The 19,139-nt window shown below is 41.9% G+C and overlaps 1 protein-coding gene across 1 annotated transcript; it reads left to right on the top strand.

Moving 5' to 3' along the window:
- Nucleotides 1–424: 424 nt before the first annotated feature.
- Nucleotides 425–14,271, top strand: IL22 (interleukin 22). The gene is made up of 6 exons (XM_042948328.1): nt 425–610; nt 1,042–1,107; nt 1,232–1,375; nt 2,279–2,344; nt 4,817–4,886; nt 14,174–14,271. The coding sequence occupies exons 1-6, from the start codon at nt 425–427 to the stop codon at nt 14,269–14,271; spliced, it is 630 nt and encodes a 209-aa protein (XP_042804262.1).
- Nucleotides 14,272–19,139: the final 4,868 nt, after the last annotated feature.

Here is a 19,139-nt window from a genome sequence, read left to right as displayed (position 1 = left end):
TGTTTTCTTTGAAAAATAAGTGGGGTTTAGAAAATTTCTGGGATTTATCTGTAAAAACACCTTCTGGGCCCTAATAGTGACGTTTTAGGGAAACACTCACATTTCGGGGCGGGAAAAATAGGAGGTAGCGTTTTGTGGGCTCTTCTGGTGGTTAGGTAGTTCTCAGAAGACAGTACTGGAAATTAGATAATTGCTGATGTCATCTTTTTCACAAAAAAACGTGTTCTGGGGGCTATAAAAGCAGCAGCTTTTCCCTTTCCATCACAAGCAGAATCGTTGAAACAGGTAAGTGTTTCAGCAAACTTGGTTTGATATGATAACTTCTTGATACCTCATTGCTTTCCCTTGTAATCTTGCTTCTTGTTCTCTCCAAACCAGGTTCTCCTTTTCTAGTCGCCATTTGTTTAAGTTAGAGGTGTCTGCGATGGCCGCCCTGCAGAAACCTGGGAGCTCTTCCCTTATGGGAACTCTGGCCGCTAGCTGCCTCCTTCTCGTTGCCCTGTGGACGCAGGGAGGATTGGCTGTGCCCATCAGTTCACACTGCAGGCTTGACGGGTCCAACTTCCAGCAGCCTTATATCACCAACCGCACCTTCATGTTGGCTAAGGAGGTACTCATCTCAAACTCTCTCTCTCTCTTTCACATCTATCTACTTGGAACCTGAGAGTTCCAAAAATTGTCTCCAGGACACTACTAAAATCTTTAGGAACCCATCATCTATCCTCACTGGTAGACCAGAGATTATTTTCTATGTCTCTTTAGAGAATTTCTGGAGATTGGGCTTTACCAGAAGACCTTCCACTTTGGCCTTGAGGATATGTATATTGAGCTTTACTCCAAAAAATCCATTTATTAGCCCACCTGACTTTTGTTTTTCCCTTTACTCCTCTGTGCATTATTTTAAACTCATGCACACATCTGAATTCTTTCTTCAGTCTTCCTGGGGCTGCTCTGGGGAACGTGGATAGAATGCATCTCTACTCACAGACTTTTCTCCTATCTCCCTGACGTCCAGGCACTTTGTCTTTTCTTCTCTTCCAGGCTAGTTTGGCAGATAACAACACAGATGTTCGTCTCATTGGGGAGAAACTGTTCTACGAAGTCAATGTAAGTCATAGTCATGATGAGCAAGGCAATGTGTCATCCATGGTTATTTGGATGGTGGTGATGATGGTTTGGATCTTCTGGATGCCCCCTCCCATGACCCCTGCTGTTCCACTTTTGCCTGCAGATGGGAGAGCGCTGCTATCTGATGAAGCAGGTGCTGAACTTTACCCTTGAAGAAGTGCTGCTCCCCCAATCTGATAGGTTCCAGCCCTATATGCAGGAGGTGGTGCCCTTCCTGGCCAGGCTCAGCAACAAACTAAGCCAATGTGTGAGTTCTTCTCCTACCCTAACTCCACCCACTCCTAGCCCGCCTCCCCCCTCTTCTTCCCTTTAGAGCCCTTCCACGCCAACCCTCACTGCCCCTACCCAGGCTGGCAGCAAGAGGTGCCTCAGCAACACCATTACAGGAGTGATTTGGAGTCAGAGTGGTTTTTTTTGCTTTAATTGAGTCACATTTTGAATTTATGGTGATGAAGGGTATCTGAAAGACAAGAGCACAGAAGGCTCCTCTGTTCCTGGGAAAAAGCAACTTAAGTTATGTGAGAAGAGAAAGGTGTTGGCAGCTGTAGGAAAAAATGCCTAGATGTGGAAACGGTTCCTCTGAGTAGAGATGGAAGGGATGGGAAAGAGAAAGGGTAATGGAAAGATTTAACATTCGGTGCTGGGTGGACAAACACGGTTGCCCTTTGGATGCTGCAAGAAGTGACCGAGTCAGAGGTGTATGACCTTGATGGCTCTGAATATTTAAAATTTTGAAAAAAGATTGGGGTAGACTGGGTGGAGCGACGGGACTCAGTATTTATTAAAGAGGGCCTACTGTTCACCCAAGACATACTTTATGTCCGTTTCTTGTTCTGAGCGTGCATTTTTTGTGAGGGAGAGTTAGGGTTTTATTCTTCACCGAATTTGCATAAACCACTCCACTCTTTCCACACACTTAAACCTCAGTAGGATTTCCCAAAGGTGAAGAGAGGTCCCATGTAAGGGAAATGACTGGATTTTGGTGTCCAAGGGAATTCAAGAGCTGTGCAAATCTAGGTCACTGGTGAAATCTGGGTCATTGTGGGCAAAATTGCTAAGAACTTTAATTCCAGGTGCATTGTAACGCACCTCGGTTAGGGACACTCAAGTTCATAAAGCTAAAATAAGTGTTTCGGTTTTCATTTTGTAGCATATTGACAGTGATGACCAGCATATCCAGAGAAATGTGCAAAACCTGAAGGACACAGTGAAAAAGGTACTACTAATAACTATTAATGCTAAATTATTAAAGAGGAGAGACACGTGTCACTTTCTTTTTCTTCCCTTTGTTTCTTTTTTCCCCCTATGGATAATTTTTTACTTGATTCGCCTACCACTGGGTTGATCATCTAGGTGCATATACATGGATGTGTCTGTATATTTATAAATAAGCTTCCCAATTTTGCAAATCCTAGAATCCTAGAACCGGCTGGGAAATTAGGTCTTCTAATCTCATCACCCCATGTTCTGGGCATGGCCAGTAGCAAAGCCAGGGCTACTAGGCAGATCTCCTGAATACTCTATGCAACACTATTTCCAGCAGCATTTTGTGTTGGTTTTAGTTTTATTAATTCTTCAGGAAATTTGAGATTCCTACTAGCGTGTAATCTGAACAGGCACCTGTTCAAAAAACAGAAAAGCACCTGGGGGAAAATTTATTTGAGGTGATTTTTGAAGCCATTGATTTGATGGTTTAAGACTTGGAGAGAGAAGCCCAGAACAATCATAATAAAAGAGCTGGGCTTATGTAGGGGATGAATCTCTGGAATGATTCATGCTTATATTTAATCATCATTGTACAATACCCAACAGCTGTAGGTTTTAATTTAAAAGCAAGAGTGAGCCACCCCTAATTTCTTTTATACAGTTTCAAATAGAATGAAATGTTAGTAATGGCTTTCATATAGTGAATGAAAGTCTGAACTGGGAATAATCTTTTCTTCCTCTCTCTTTTCCCCTTCCTTTCTGGTCTCCTCCTTCCCTCAACAAATTCCCAGTGAGCATTTATCTTATGTAGGCTACTGTATATTCGAACAGTGAATGATACTGTCACGTGGCCTATTTGGGGAAAAGAACAATAGTAGAAAGCTGAGACTAGCAGTTGTGACTCATCCAAAAACCAGTGGAATGATTACTAGCAGCGAAAGTGATGCTTTTTGCAGACAGGCACAGTTACACCTCAGAAGCACGAAAGCTCTAGCCGATGGAATTTTCACTAACAGGTGTAACCTAAATTTTCTTTTCCTTCCCACCTTGATGTTTCTTAAAAAAAGGATTTCTTCCTGATCATGATTTCACGAATGTGTCTGTTTCTTCCTTGGGTAGTGGAAGGCTTTGTAGCCTTTCATTGTGAAGATCAATTCTCTTGTCATATATCGGTTACCTCGATGTGGAGGGCTGGATATTAGCATGCCATTGCAAAAAATTGCTTTGCACTTCTGGTCTGAAAAATTCCTGACGTCAGTTTACTTTGTTGGCTTTAGAAAAATGCAGGGTGGGAGAGAAACATCTGACGGTGATCCATGTGGGGAAACAAATTTTAAAGCATTTTTTAAATGCATTTTTTAAAACAAATTTTAATCCATTTTGGGAGAATCAACTCTTGCAATGGTGTGCCACCTAGAAGAGCGGTTATGGTATTTTTGTTTTAACCCTGTAGCTCCAGAGAGCATAGGCAAGAAAGAAGCTCATTACCCAGAGGAAGCTCAACGCCAGAGATAACTGTTCAACACTGGCTGAAATGGGAGGGCGGTCTTGGAGGTGTTATGTCCCTGCCACTGCAGGTACAAGCAGAGAGCAGGCTGTGGTAGAATGGATGATAGACAGTAGGGCAAGCTAACTTCAAACATTCTTTATAGTCTTGGCAGTCTTTGAGATATAAGAAATATCGCTTGGCATTATGTCAAAGGAAGTATGGAAAGGTGGAATGATGGAAGACAAGAGGAAGTGAAAGGAGAACAAAGCAGAGAGGACAATGATGGCTTACGGTTTTCCTTGAAATACTCTAGAGCAAATTTAATAGATTAGATGAATTTCAGAGGAGAATGCTTTGAACTTGAATCTGAGTTCTCTCTCTTAAGGAGTTTGAAAGCCTCATTTACAGCCTACCCGGAAGGAGGAGGAGAGAAGTGGTGTTATAATGGGTATCTGACTTTCTACTAATTAAAGCAACTGGATGGGACTTACTTGGTATTTTCCCTACAAAAGTGAAAACCTGTTGTTTTCCCCCTTTGTTAAGGAGGTGAGAACAGAAGAAGCTCACGTGTATTGGTAAATGTATAGTTTTGGTACAAAAGTGTGTGAGCTGAGCTGTTATAATTAGGTGGTCATAGACTGTAGTGAGGCTATGAGGGAGGGCAGAGCATAGTGGGGGCATTCGGTCCTGCAGATGTCTGCACGGCTCCCATCCGCTTGCTCTGGTTAGGAAGTGGCTTTAAACAGCTTCATTAGTGTAGATACAACTGAGATTTGATGCCCGTTGGTGCCTTTAAAGTTCAGTTAGCCATAATTTTAAGCTCTATGGCAAATCATGTTATATTCTGCTAAAAGGGTATTGCTATTAGTCTTTTACAAAAGGCAAAAACTTGGTTTTTGTCTCCAGCAACCCAACCATCTTTTTCTAATTTGTTCCTCTTTAAAAAGTATGGTATGAATGCTCAAATACTCATGTGTTCTTATTTTTTTACAGCTTGGAGAGAATGGAGAGATCAAAGTAATTGGAGAACTGGATTTGCTGTTTATGGCCCTGAGAAATGCCTGTAATTGAACAGAGCAAAGCTGGAAAATGGATGACTAACCCTTCTTGCCCCTTAGAAATAACAAGATCCCTTAAAGCTTTCTTTTACCAAAAGGAAAATGGGAAGCCAAACTTTTTAATCATGGGTGGATTCTAAGTAAACCGCTGCTTAGCTTAAAATAGAGAACAATGTCACCTGTGTCCACAGAATCAGAAGGTAGACCTTCCATGCTTAATGAGAATTATTGATAACATTTTATTGTGGTCGGTGTTTTATACCCAGAAACTTATTTTTTTTAAAACAATTGTCTACTCCCATAAAAAATATTACTTCCCATTCCTTTAGGGAAAAAAAAATCCCTAAATAACTTCATTTCCAGAATCAATATTTATATTTATGAATTTATTTATTGTTGTAAGTACACATTTTATTTATGTCATTTTAATAATATAGATTTATTTATAGAAATATTACATGATATTGCTACTTAAGTAAAAAGCTAATATTTATGACAATAATTATGGAGCTATGTTTATTTGACCTTAATAAACACTTTGATATCCTAAATCTTGTGGCTTTGTGATTTGTTTCCCTTTAATATCATCATCATCATGTAAACATTCTCATTTGTTAAATGGGCCAAGAACCTCATATACTTTTTCTTGAATCTAAGCCAGTTAGGTAGCTGTTAGTATTATCTCTATTTTAAGGATGAGAAAATTGAATCAGAGACATGTTAAAAAAACATTGGGTAACTTTAGTTGACCTGTATTGAGCTAGGTCTATGGGATTTCTGGGCTTTCTTTTATATTGCCTATGTAGATTTATTATGCTGATTCAGCATGTAATTCTGAAAGGAAAACAGTAAGACACAGAAAAGGATCCATTGGCATCATTACCAGTTTGTGGATAAAAGAATGGGGTGATGTTGTTTGCAGAGAAATACACGTAGCCCCCGGTGCTATGGAGGAACTAGATTGAATCTATTAAGGAAGGCATTCTCCAGTTTTCCTGTAAGTCAGGAAACAAAGTAAAGGGGAAGTGGACTGAGTTCAGGGACTCTCCCAAATTTGTGCAATGGTTCAAAAAAGAGAAAAGAAGTAGAGCTAGTTGGATGAGCTCTATCTAGAAGAATGGACAAATGACACCAGCGTTGAGGAATATACAGTTCTTTCCACTGAAGGTGAAAGCCAGTGGTCAGGAGAGGTCAGTGTGTCAGTGGTCGACTGTTTACAGTATTTCCTCCTCTGAAAAGTCAAGAATCCCAGGTTTATTGTATAGGTCACTCACCAATCATTTGCCAAATTCTTGCAGGGTTAGGTCAAACCTGGTGGTGACTGGTGAGCACATATGTAAATTGTAAGTTCACTCACAGGTTAATTGAAGTTAATATTTTTGGGTGTGGGCTGCAAATACTAAGAGGTACCCCAGCTAAGCTTTTTAATACAATTATAGTTATTTCTGGGATAAGCTGGAGTTTTGGACTTTTTCCTCTCTCCTTCCAAATGAATCTCAGGGTAATAATTTGAGCAAAATTTGGGATTTTACATATTTTTTTTGAGAGAGAGACAGAGACAGAGAGAGAGAGAGACAGAGAGAGAGAGAGAGAGAGAGAATGAATGGGGGGAAGGGCAGAGAGAGGGGGACAGAGGATCTGAAGTAGGCTCTGTGATGACGCAGAGAGCCCGATGTGGAGCTCAAACTCACGAGCCATGAGATCATGACCTGAGCCAAAGTTGGACACTTAACCGACTCAGCCACCCAAGAGCCCGTGATTTTACTTACTTTTGACCAATCTTCTAGGAATTAAACCATAAATGGAAGAATACCCTTAGAATTGGATTCATGAATGCTTCCATCTAGGGCAAGGAGTCTAAAATAAAGAGATTTTAAAAAGTCTGAATGCTGATGAACATAAAGCAGAAGGTACCAGGATCTTCTTCAGTTCTCAAAGGCGGTTCTGGCAAACTTTGCAGCTGCATGAGATAGTCCAAATTTCCCACAGGGAGTCTTGACATAATCCTTGGTACTTACTGTAGCAATTCTTTTGCATTTGGCTGGCACTATGAGCACTGCTCTTACTCTTGGCGTTGGCAGAGGCCATGGGTGTTTCCTCCCCCAGCAGCAGATGGCAACACCTGGGTGTTGGGGAGATTCATCTGTGAGGTTGTATGAGACGCAAGCCCCCAGAGACACTAACCAGCATTCAGGACTGATGAGAAGCCACTAGAGAGTTTCAAGCGTGGGAAAAACTTGATATGACTCATAAAGATCGCTCTGGTATTGGATGGAGACTAAGTTTAACAGGGGTAAGACTAGAAACAATGCCAGCACAATAGTTTAGGGAAGAGGTAATGATTGCACTGGAGTGGATGAGAGTAGAGCCAGGGAAACTGGTGTGTGACCCTCTCTGTGACACTTAGTTTGGATTGCTTAGGAAATAAGGGCTATGTGTAGGTCATATACATTCAGAGGAAAAGTGATCTGTTAGTTCTTTTTCTGGCTTTTTATTTGTACTATATTATTCGCTAGTATGTAGTTCTCCAGATAGGAATGAAAGTAAAGACAGACAGGTGATTTTGTTCTGAAAAGAGGTCAGGATTTTAAGATTTGAGCGAAGACACATATCAGATGAGAAGCAGTGATACCAAGTGTTGAAAGCCAAGGTCCTCTTGTCTCTGAGGCAACCACAGCTACAGTGACTTTATCTTTAAAATGTACTTTCAGTGAATGCTTATTGTTGATTCCAATTTTCCACTTTCTCTCCAGCTGCTTTTGGGGAGGGGCGATTTTCCCATATTCTCTCCTCTCCTCCCCCTCCCCCCCCCCCCATCTCCGTCTTTTCTTTGCCTGCAAAAGCACCTCCTTGACCGTCCGGCTTCTCGCTCCCCAAGTTCACCCCTCTGCGCTGCGTACCTGCTGAATTCTGTGGTTCAGGTTGTGCAGATTGTTGTGTTAATCCTCCAATCAGTTTTCTAGGTGTGCAGGATGGTTTAGTGTTGGTCTGGCTGTGTTTCATGGATGCAAGACACAAAAAAACTTCCATGCTGTTCCGCCATCTTGGCTCCTCCCCAGTGAATGCTTATGGTTGAAATAATAGGTGGAGAAAACTGAGATGATGGATCCTTGTCAGTAAGAGAAAATCATACTGCCGTTACACCATGACTGCTGGGTAGACTGTAACTGGACCAAAGGTATGGACTAGATTGTCTTGTCAATTCACTCAGTAGTCTTGTCAATGGAAAACTACATCAACTGGAAAAGACAGGATCCTCAAGAACTTCATTTCCATAGCAATGAGGTTTTAAGTCACTTTACCAAGTGAAGGACCCCATCCAAGGGAGGTGCAGGCAGAGGGTAAAGGAAAAATGGAATGAGTGGTAGAAGAAGGAATTCACAATTATTAACGTAGGTCCTGTGAACAGCTATAAAAATAAGAACTATAGCAGATAAGTTTTCCATTTGTCCTTTTTTCCCCTTTTCCCTTTCCCCCACCTCTTATATGAAGAATACGGTAGAAGTTATTCTAGTTTGCAAGTGGGACAATAACCACATTGATATTGTCCTGTAACTACACAGTGGTTGATGAGATTCTAAGGGTTTCCTGTGCTGGAGACCTACATTTTTCACCTCAGCAAATCCAAGAGTGGATGCTGAAGACAAAAGAGATGGGTTGTGCCAATCTGGCCATCCATATCCATCTTCTGGTCTCTTGCACTCTCTGCTCTCTGCTCAGAGAGGCTGACGTATACGACACGCCTCATATATGTGTGTGTTCTCTGGCTTTCGATTGCATGTGGCAAGTGGGAGAAGTTAGCCGGAGATTGAAGAAGGGCGGGATACTTATTCCTCTGGGACTTCCTGCCAGATTTCTACGCAGGTTGGTTGTCTACTTCTACCAAATGCCGTGGTTCCTTGCAGACAGCTCTCTTCCATGTTGCTTTCTTTCCTGGTTTTGGAAATTGCTCTCAACCCTGTTTCCCAATAGGCTTCCAGCTATTTTTAGCTTTAGGGCGTTGCACTGCTTCTTACGGAGTTCCTTAAACTCTTTCTACACCTTAGAAAAATTAATCCCTTATGAAACTCTTCTCTATTACCCAGTTTGAATGCAACATGTTTTCTGCTGGGATTCTGATCTATGTATTCCTTTTCTCTCTTCCATTCTCTCCCGAGTCACATAGCAACAAGATGAAGTCTGTTAATTTAGGTATCATCCATGGACAATAAAGAAAGCCAGTTTTTGGCATAGCTGAGTGGTCTGTAAATTTTGACCCTGCAACAAAGCAAAATCAGAAACAATAGTATTTTGAATTCTAAAATCAAAACACTTTATTTAATTAAAAAAAAAAATCCTATTTATCCAACAGACTTCTCCATGGGGGAAGAGAGGCACTTGCATCAACATGCAGGAACTAAAGAGCTCTCTCCTTCTCTCTGGGCCAGGAGTGCTCTTGTTCCTTTGGAGTCTTTCTCCTCTCCCCTGCTTTCATGCCAGACAAACAGGGGTATCTTTAAATCAGGCTACTACGCCAGCTAGGGGAAGGGAGAATTATTACACTTGAGTAATTTCCACGGCTCTCAACCTTGTGTTTTGGTTGTCTGTCCTGTGTGCGGCCCCTTCTCTCTCCTCTTTTGATCCAAGATATTCAGGGTGACCCTACACATGCCTATTTTAGTCACAGTCTCTCCTTATTTCTACGGGGTTTAACTGTCTGGCTCATTCTCTGCATCCCATATCTTACTTTAGCGATGCGTGTGCAGGATAAGCTCAATACCATCAAGAAATCGATCTGTTGTGCCCTTACTAGCCTATGCTGTTTCTCTTTGAAACCTGCATGCTGAGAGATGCTCTGCTGAGCTCTTGTTTCATCTATGACATTTTCCACTTGCCATTGCAGCAGATGCTATTTTTAGGCACAGTGACTGCCCAGGAACTTTATGATTCTTACATTGCTGTTTGACTCAATAACACCCTTAGACGTTTCAATTCAATTTAGTTCCGTAAGCAACTGTTGAGATCATAGGGTAGCAAGATCCTGGACTAGGGACTATGAAAATAGAAGGTTAGATATAATTTGGATGCTGCCCTCAGGGTGCTGACAGCCTCGTGAGGAAGACGAACAAATAACTGCTCAGGCACAAGTAAAGGCAAAATAGTAAATATTTTACGCTTTGGAGGCTACATATTATCTCTGTTGCATGTTTTTTCTTCACTTCCATCTTCCTCCTCCTCCTCTATTCTTTGAAAGTATAAAACCATTTCTTAGCTCCTGGGGTTTATAAAAACAGTCTGTGAGTCAGATTTGGGCTGTAATTTGACAACCCTTGGCTTAGATCATTCATAGTTCATTTTCCAGCATTAGGCACAAAAAAATTCTGCCAGCAAGATTAAAAGGGAATGGTTTCATGGGTAACTAATAAGATCTGCTCTGAGTGACAGGATGGCAAATGAATTCAGCATTGAGTATAAACCAGAGTCAACAAAAATTACACTTAAAATTAAATTTCCCTATCAACTACAAGTTGTTATAGCAAAACCATGAACTGTAATCATTACTATAATAATGTTTTATCTTGCTACCCATTGAAAAAATAGACTTTATTTTGTTAGAGTTTAGGTTCAGAGCAAAATTGAGAGGAAGGTATAGAAATTTCAAATATAAGCATATATACCCCCCTCCCCCCCGACATGCATCAACTTCCCCAATATTGACATCCCCAACAGAGTGATACATTTATCACAACGGATGATCTACATTGTTGTTAGCTATTTTTGATAACAATGAATTTTTTTTTTTTTTTTTTACAATGGAAAGTAAATCTTTGTAAACACATCTTATGGGTCATCTCAGATTCTCTTGGTCTCTCTTGTTTTCAACTGCTACTGCAATGATCATTTCTGGCTCCTTCTGTCTCTTTGAACTCAGAAAAAGTGCTGTGGGGCAGATTATGGTGTCTGCTTCCCCTGAAGTGCTGAAGGGGCCAGAGGCATGAGAAGTTAACTCTCTATTAGGCAAATCTTCAAGAGAGGATGTTGGCATATAATTTTCATCCTCTTCTTCCCTTCCTTTGGTCTGATCCCAGGCATCGTGTTTCTATACAGCCTGTTGGAGCCACCCAACAGACTGGCCCTCTTCATAAAACACTGGCCAGCTTACTAGTGACCACCATGAAGGTGCTGGCCATTCTTGTTGGCCTCATTTTTCTCCCTTCATTTCATTGCTCCTAATAAAGGATCAGCACTCAAGCTTTGCTTCAGGCTCTATTTTCTGGGAAACCTGGGTTAACAAGATTCTTTACTAGAATCTAGGCATCATGATGTTATGAATTTTGGCTTATTCTGTTCACTGCCTACATATTACCTGGCACATAACATGTGCTCAATATATATAAGGTACTTCTCTCTCTCTCTCTCTCTCGTATATAAGATCTGCTATGAGCAGCAGAATGGCATATACATGTATACATATACGTCATACATGCATATATGTACCATATATAGTACGTGTGTGTGTGTGTGTGTGTGTGTGTGTATAATTCTTTCAAGACATGTTTTGAAAGAATGAATGCATTGATTCAGGGCGGAACCTCTGGAAGACACTAGCACAAAAACAAGTTTGTGGGAAGGATAGAGACCTCTTATTAGCTGATTCCTGCCTTCAGAGAGACCCAGGCCTGCAATACAAAAAGCACAGATGTGTTTAACTGCAGGCAAGTGAACAGCTGGTGTGTAGGGAGCAACAAGAAAAGATACAGAACAACAAGGAGTAGCTGGCATCACTCATCACAGAGCTGCATGAGAGGTTCCTGTCCAGCCCAGACGGGCAGCTGGTCTGATATCTTCTGTAGACTTCTGGTTTGGCTTGAAATGCAGAGGAGAGACAGGAAACAATACAGAAGGCAGGGGAGGGGATACCCACTGTGGGCTCTGCAGAGATCTTCTAGACAGCATTAGAAGATAAAGAGCTGCTTGTGGCTGCCCAACATAACTCAGAAGTGGGTCAAGAAGAAACATTTAGAACGGCCCTCTCAAAGCAGAGTTATTGTGCCAGCACCCAAATCTCTTCCTCCCTCTTCCTTCGAACCCTGACTGCCCTTTGGTCTTTTCTTACCTCCCAGGGAACTCAGTGGTGTTCCCGTTGGGGCGTAGTATTTATTGAACACATACTCTGTGACAGTCACTGTTTAGAACAGGTGTAATAGCAGTGAGCAAGAAGACAAAAATCCCTGCTCTGATAAGAGCATAGACTTTAGTGAAGGAGGTAGTAAACAAAATGCATACATAAAATATGTCATGTGTTAGAGAATGATAAGGGCTTTGAAAAAAATAAAACAAAAATGAAATAGAGGAGGGGGGCGTGTGGTTAATTACTCTAATTTCCTGGGGCTGTGGTAACAAAGCACCACAGGCTGACTGGCTTAAATTACAGAAATTTAGGGGCGCCTGGTGGCTTGGTCGGTTGAGCGTCCAACTCTTGATTTCGGCTCAGGTCATGATCTCACAGTTCATGAGTTTGAGCCCCACATCGGGTTCTGTGCTTGACAGTGTGGAGCCTGCTTCGGATTCTCTGTCTCCTTTTCTCTCTGCCCTTACCCCACTCATGCTCTCTCTCTCTCTCTCAAAATAAATAAACATTAAAAACAAAACAAAATAAAGCAAACCAAAAAACCCCAGAAATTTATTTTCTCACAGTTCTAGAGACTGGAAGCCTGACATCAAGGTGTCAGAAAGGCTAGTTTTTCTCGAGGCCTCCTCCTTGGCCTGCAGATGGCCACCTTTCCTCTGTGTATGTCTGTGTCCTAATCTCCCTCTTCTTATGGAGACACCAGTCATATTGGATTAGGGCCTACCCAGAGGACTTCGTTTTAACTAATTACCTCTTTGAGGACCCTATCTCCAAATATGGTCACCCTCTAGGGTAGTGGGGATTAAGATTTCAATGTACGAATTTGGGGGGAACAACATTCAGTCCATAGCAGATATCCTGGGAAAGCCTTGCTGAGAAGGTGGTATTTGAACAAAGTCCTCAAAGATGTGAGAGAGCTGGCCATGCAGGTATGTAGGCGGAAAGCATTGGCCCCGAGACGAATGTGTGCTTCGTGAGTTCCAAGAGCATCAGGGAAGTGTTGTGGCTAGAGCAGGAGAGCAAAGGGACAGCGGGAGGAGCAGAAGCCAGAAATGGAAGGGGAACAGGCAAAATCAGGCAGGCCCTCAGGCCATGGAAAGGACTTTGGCTTTTACTCTGAATGTGAGAGCAAGTCCTGAAGGGGGAAATCATGTTGCTGGTGGCCTGTAAGTTCAGGTTCAAATGCATTGCTCAGTCTGAGTAGCTGTCTACTAGGTGTTTATGCTGATTGCCATAGGTCCCCAGGGCTGACGAGGACAGATGATTGATCCATTTTGATGGAAAAGGCACATCTATTTCTGACTCTCACAATCATGATTTCTAAACTCTGTCCCCAGTCTTGCTGTTATTACTGCAAACCTTATTTTTAATGCACTTAGAAAATGAGTTACGAAGGCTGTCTTGTGGTCATATGTGCTCTGACAAAACTTTGGAGGATGCTTGGATTTGTGCATCGTGTATCCTTTCTTTCTCTTCTGCTGGTCTGAGCGAAGGGGACAGCTGTGGAGATCAGTTTTCTGTTCTCCTTTGTGGTGGGTTTGTATAATCGGCTTCTGATTTTTTAATTTTTGAGATCGTGGTTAGGGTGTCATATTTTCGGCAGGACTTATGGATGATGTGCCTTTCATTGCCAGAGAATGAATGGCCAATATGTCTGATACCAATGTGTCAAAGCCTACAGAGCTATGAAAAAGATGGCTATATAAAAAGAGCTCTTGGGATGTATGACAATTTTTTAATAGTAGGTTTATTTTTACGTTTCCCATCAGAAGATCTTGGAGTCATACATAAATCATGTTTACTTATAAACCCAGAGGCAAAATGGTCCAGTGGAAATGCCATTGGGTTTGTTTTCCAAAGACCCGGGTCAAACCTAGGTTGGCCACTTCCTGGCTCTGTGCCTTCAAGGAAGTCATTTAACCTCTTTCCATCTCTGCTCTCCCACCTGCAAACTGCAAAAAAAACCAAAAAAAACAAAAAAAAACAAGTCCTCCTTTCCCTCTTACAGAACGTTGGGGAGACCGAGTAAAGGAATACTTTGTGAAGTATAACGTTAGATACCTTTATAATGTATATGTAAGGGCTGTAAAATACCATAAATAATTGTTTTACTGTTCTTGAAGTGTTTTTCTTCTTTTTCCTTTTTCCTTAGGTCACCGTGCCATCTCTTATTTTCTGTAGTGTCCCTCACAACCTCAGATAGTCCCTATGTCTTGCTCTCCAGTGCGGTGGGAGGCCGCATGGGCGGTGGGAAGCACATGGGCTTTGGGGTCTTGTGAGCACGGATGGAATCCTCTGCCTTGTTGATCTAAGGGTCACCTGGGCACATGATTAAGCTTCCTTGGATTCTGTAAAATGGAGCGGTGCCAGACGCTCTGAAACTACGTAGCCTCCAGCGTAATGAGAAGCTCTCTCTATATTTTCGGGTATGAAAGGGCTCTTCTCCCAACCAGCCCGTGGACTATTAAGTGCTCACATATGACAGTCAAGGCCTGTCTGAATTCCACCGATTCTCGGTGCAGCAGAAAAACAAGTAGCCAGGTCATGATTTCACCTCTTAAAAAAGCATTCAGACAGATCTAAATATGTTTGAAAAGGTGGATGAGGTAGGAGTTTCTTCTTAAAAATGTTTTTCAAGAGCTACTAAAATGTTCACATAGGCAACGTAGTTAAAAAAAACAATTGTCTTGGGGTGCCTGGGTGGCTCAGTCAGTTGAGTGTCCGACTTCGGCTCAGGCCATGATCTCACAGCTTGTGAGTTCAAGCCCCGTGTCGGGCTCTGTGCGGACAGCTCAGAGCCTGGAGCCTGCTTCTGCTTCTGTGTCTCCCTCTCTCTCTGCCCCAACCCACTCGCATTCTGTCTCTGTCTCTCTCAAAAATATATAAGCATAAAAAAGTAAAAAAAAACAAAAAAATAAAAAACAATTGTCTTCTGGATTAAACAAGAAGGGAAGGGCCAGGCCCTCCCATAAAGCTCAGCAGAGCTATGGCACAGCGGTAGCTTCTTTTCTGCTGCACCAGTGGCCAGGCTCTCCTTACTTCTCTCTCTCTCTCTCTCTCTCTCCCTTTTACCCCTTTTCCTTCTTTCTTTCCTCTCCTTCCCTCCCCTTCCTTTCCTTTCTTTTCCTTTCCTTCCTTCCTTTTTTTTTTTACCGAGGTGAGATTCACATAATATAAAATTAACTACTTAAACATGAACAATCCATCGGCATTTAGTACATTCGTAGTGTACTAACCCTCACTTCCATCCAGTTCTGAAACATTTTCATCACTTGCAAAGGGAGGCCTGTACCCATTAAGCCTCCCTTAATGGGAAACTCCCCCATTTCCCCTTCTCAGCCCTGGCGACCATGAGGCTGACCTCTGTCTCTGCATTTTCCCATCTGGATGTGTCACAGAAGTGAAATCGTAAATATGTGACCTTTTGCGCTGAAAACAGCGTACTGTTTTCAAAGTTCTTCCGTGTTGTAGCATATGTGCATCAGCTATACATTCCTTTTTATCACTAACATTCCACCGTATGGATGTATCACACTTGGTTTATCTGTTCATGTATTTCTGGGTGTTTGGTTCCTGTTTCCTTTTTAAAGAACCTAGCTCAGACAATATAGCTCCTTTGTTCAAATATCCCACATGACCAAGGGTGGAAGCTGAGGTCCCACTAATAGCTTTAAAGGCTGTGACTTGGGGACGCCTGGGTGTCTCAGTTGGTTAAGCATGGAGCCTGCTTGGGGTTCTCTCTTTCCTTCTCTCTCTGCCCCTCCCTTGCTTGCATGCTCTCTCTCAAAGTAGATAAACTTAAAAAAGAAATAAAGGCTGTGACTGTGTCCACATTTCCTCTTCTATCTCACATTTTTCTACCCTCCTCCCTTGCTCTAGGTTTGATCACACAGGCTTCCTAGGTGTATGGAACACACTGAGCGTGCACCTTCCCTAAGGACTTTGCATTGACTGTGCCTTTGGACTGAATAGGTACCCCTGTGACTTGCTCATCACTTTATTCTACTGTTGCTTAAATGTTCCATCAAACCTTCTGTGATCATCCTATTTACAACCTATCCCCATCCAAGCACCAGCACCTCTCCCCCCTTATTCTATTCCATTTTCTCCAAAGCTTCATTTTCCAACTGTACATAACTGGCTTGTAGCTTACATAAGTTATATCTATTATATTTACTTATTGTCTGTCCTCCCCATCCTCTACTATCATGAGGATGTTTTATAAAATCAATCATTTTCTGTTCTGTTTATTGCTGCATACTGAGCCCCAGTAAGCCTGGGAGATAACAAATGCTCAAAATACATTTGGTGAATGAATGAATGAATGAATGATGCACGGGGAAGGCATACAGAGTATAAGTCACCCAGCATAGAACCGGGAACACAGGCTAAGACGCTCAGAGGGTTTTCATGCACTTTTCCTCTTCATGCTGTTCCATGAATCCAGGTTCCAGATCCACTTTCTTCCCCCTTCAGACCGTTTAGAGCCCTTTTCATTCCTTCTCTAGCCTGTTCTCATCCATCCCTCTGATGATGTAAACATAAGATAAACATGTTTCCTGGGTGGAATTGTCTGACAGAGAGGGACCTACCTTTTCTGAAAGGACAAAACCCAGATATCATTGTATTAAGTATATTTATCAATCTATGACTATTTCTTATCTCTATCTTCTGGCTCTATCCTGGAAAAAAAAATATTGGGTTTCAGGGTTTTTTACAAATAGAATGACTAGTTTAAAGTAGATCCACCTACTTCTTATTTATAGCTATGTAGGGTTTAGGATTTATGATCCTTAGGAATTATGCCAATCACTGAGGTCATTAAACATCATATTTCAACAAATTTAAGATACCATATGATCAATGCTGCACCATTATTTTATCACTAAGAAAGGAAATAAGTGCTTCTGATTAAGCTATGATGCAGTGCTTGCTTAACATTTAGCACTTGGTTGTCGCCTTGCAAGAAAATATGTAATTTTGGTCATTCTTCCAAAGACAAATGCTTGCTTCTCTAATAGCAGATTTGCATCCCACTGCTGTTCTGTGCCTTTCTGTGAACACATTAACTTTCATTTCATTGCTGAATCATAGTGCAATCTTTCTGAAGATATTTGAACAGCAATTCAACTCAACACACGTACTAACAGCCATGCACACAGTCTGAAGTGGATGACTGGCGACTGCACAGGGAAGGACAACTGTGTATGGGCTGACTTGGTGATGTCATTATAAGACGATGGATTATAAAACAGGTTGTGATTTCAGAGATATTAAGATGTGGGGGAAAGAAAAAAGCCAAACCGCAAACGTGTCTTAGAGTCAACTAAATGGTTTAGCAATTGAGGAACCCGAATGGGTGTTGTTTTTTTTCCTCCTATAGAGGAGAGGTCTCAAAGTGAGCTGTGATTCTCCGCATGAAACCCATTTTGCTCATTAGATATGCTTGACCATCAGAGGGCGCTGCTAGCATTCTTTGGGGTGTGTGAGGGTGGGGCTGAATTTTAAGGAAAATGGCCGCCATACCGGCATTTGGGAATTGGGGTAGCCAGCTGTGCTTTGGGGCAGATCGGTTGTTTAAATGTTCTCCTGTACATTATGTAGGAGTAGCAGCCTTAAAATATCCACTTAATGGTCCCGGTCTGCTTTCTGGATGTGTGTGGGGGTGAATTGAATTCCTCATGCCTGCATACTCTTTGAAATGTGGTCAGATCATTGTTCATCCTTTACTTTCCTCACTTTCTTCAACCATTTCTCAACACTTTTGAAAGTTTGTGAGAGACTTAAACATTATTCAGAGTATTGCACATGCATTTTGCTGTGGTCTGAATGCTTGTGTCTTAGATTCATATGTTGAACTCTAGACCCCAAGTTGGTGGTATTAGGTGGGACCTTTGAGAGGTGGTTAGGTCATGAGGGCAGACTCCTCATGAATGGGATTTGCGCCTTTATAAAAGAGGCTCCAGAGAGATCCCTTGCCCCTTCCACCATGTGAGGACACAGTGAGAGGCTGGCTGTCTGCAACCCAGAAGAGAGGCTTCACCAGACTGTGACCACGCTGACATGTTGATCTGGGACTTCCCGGCCTTCACGTCGGTGAGAAATTAATTTTTGTTGCTTATAAGCTATCTAGTCTGTAGTATTTTGGTATAGTACCTGGACAGATTAAGATACATTTATTATTTGAAAAATAATAATGGAATAGTTACCACTTGCAGGGTGCATCTGTAGCTGCCCTTGTGCTCAGCATTCTATTGATATTATCATATTTTTTGCTCATGACAGCCGTCTGAAGTAGGTACAATTATTGTCCCATTTTAATGACGACAAAAACTAAAGCTCAGAGAGGATTAGCAACTTCCGCATGGCTATACAACTAGTAGGGTAGTTGCATCTGAGTTTCAAAACCAAATCTCCTTGTAACCAATAGCCATTTTTATGTAGTTCTGTATAAGGAACTTATAAAAGTGACATAATAAAAATACATCCAAAATGAGAGAGACTTGTGTTTCAGCTGGTGCCCCAAGGACATCACGTACTTATTCTAACGGCTCTTTTGTTACTTGGGGGCACTTTTGGAACCCCCTGTCGGAATTGTCTTTAGGACCTGTGTTTTGAGTCTCCTTTATCACTGGTCATCCTTTGGGGGCCAGATTGGACTGTTTGAAGGACCCTAATGAGGCTGATGTACCAACTAAGATGTAGGATGACTATGGTCCACAGGGAGATACAGTTTTCAGACATAAGGAAATGGCCAGTTTTCTGGAGTTGGTTGTGAATCAAAGCGGAGGCATCCCTGGGATGTTATGATCTTCCTTGGGTCCTGATAGTTTGAGGGACATGAGACATTTATGTAAATGCAACCAGCAGGAGTTAAGAATTCGTCAGAACACATATTCATTTACCAATATTAGCGATTCGCGTTGCACTTACGTTTTGTTGCCGCACACCAGGGACCCCCAAATTAGCTGCTCAAGGCAGTGTTCAGCTCCTGGAAGTATTTTGTGTGGTCCTTTTAGTGCACCCACACAGTGTGTTTACAGGCTGTATAATTAGGCAGATTTTAGGTTTGGTGGCAAGGTAAGCAATTTAGTTCCGACTGTCCCGTATGCGTTTACCCAGGGTGTTTATGTTAATCCTACATCCT

The sequence above is a fragment of the Panthera leo genome, chromosome B4 (genome assembly GCF_018350215.1).
Source record: "Panthera leo isolate Ple1 chromosome B4, P.leo_Ple1_pat1.1, whole genome shotgun sequence".
In the NCBI taxonomy this organism is placed as follows: Eukaryota; Metazoa; Chordata; class Mammalia; order Carnivora; family Felidae; genus Panthera; species Panthera leo.
This window is presented reverse-complemented; position numbering and strand designations above follow the sequence as displayed.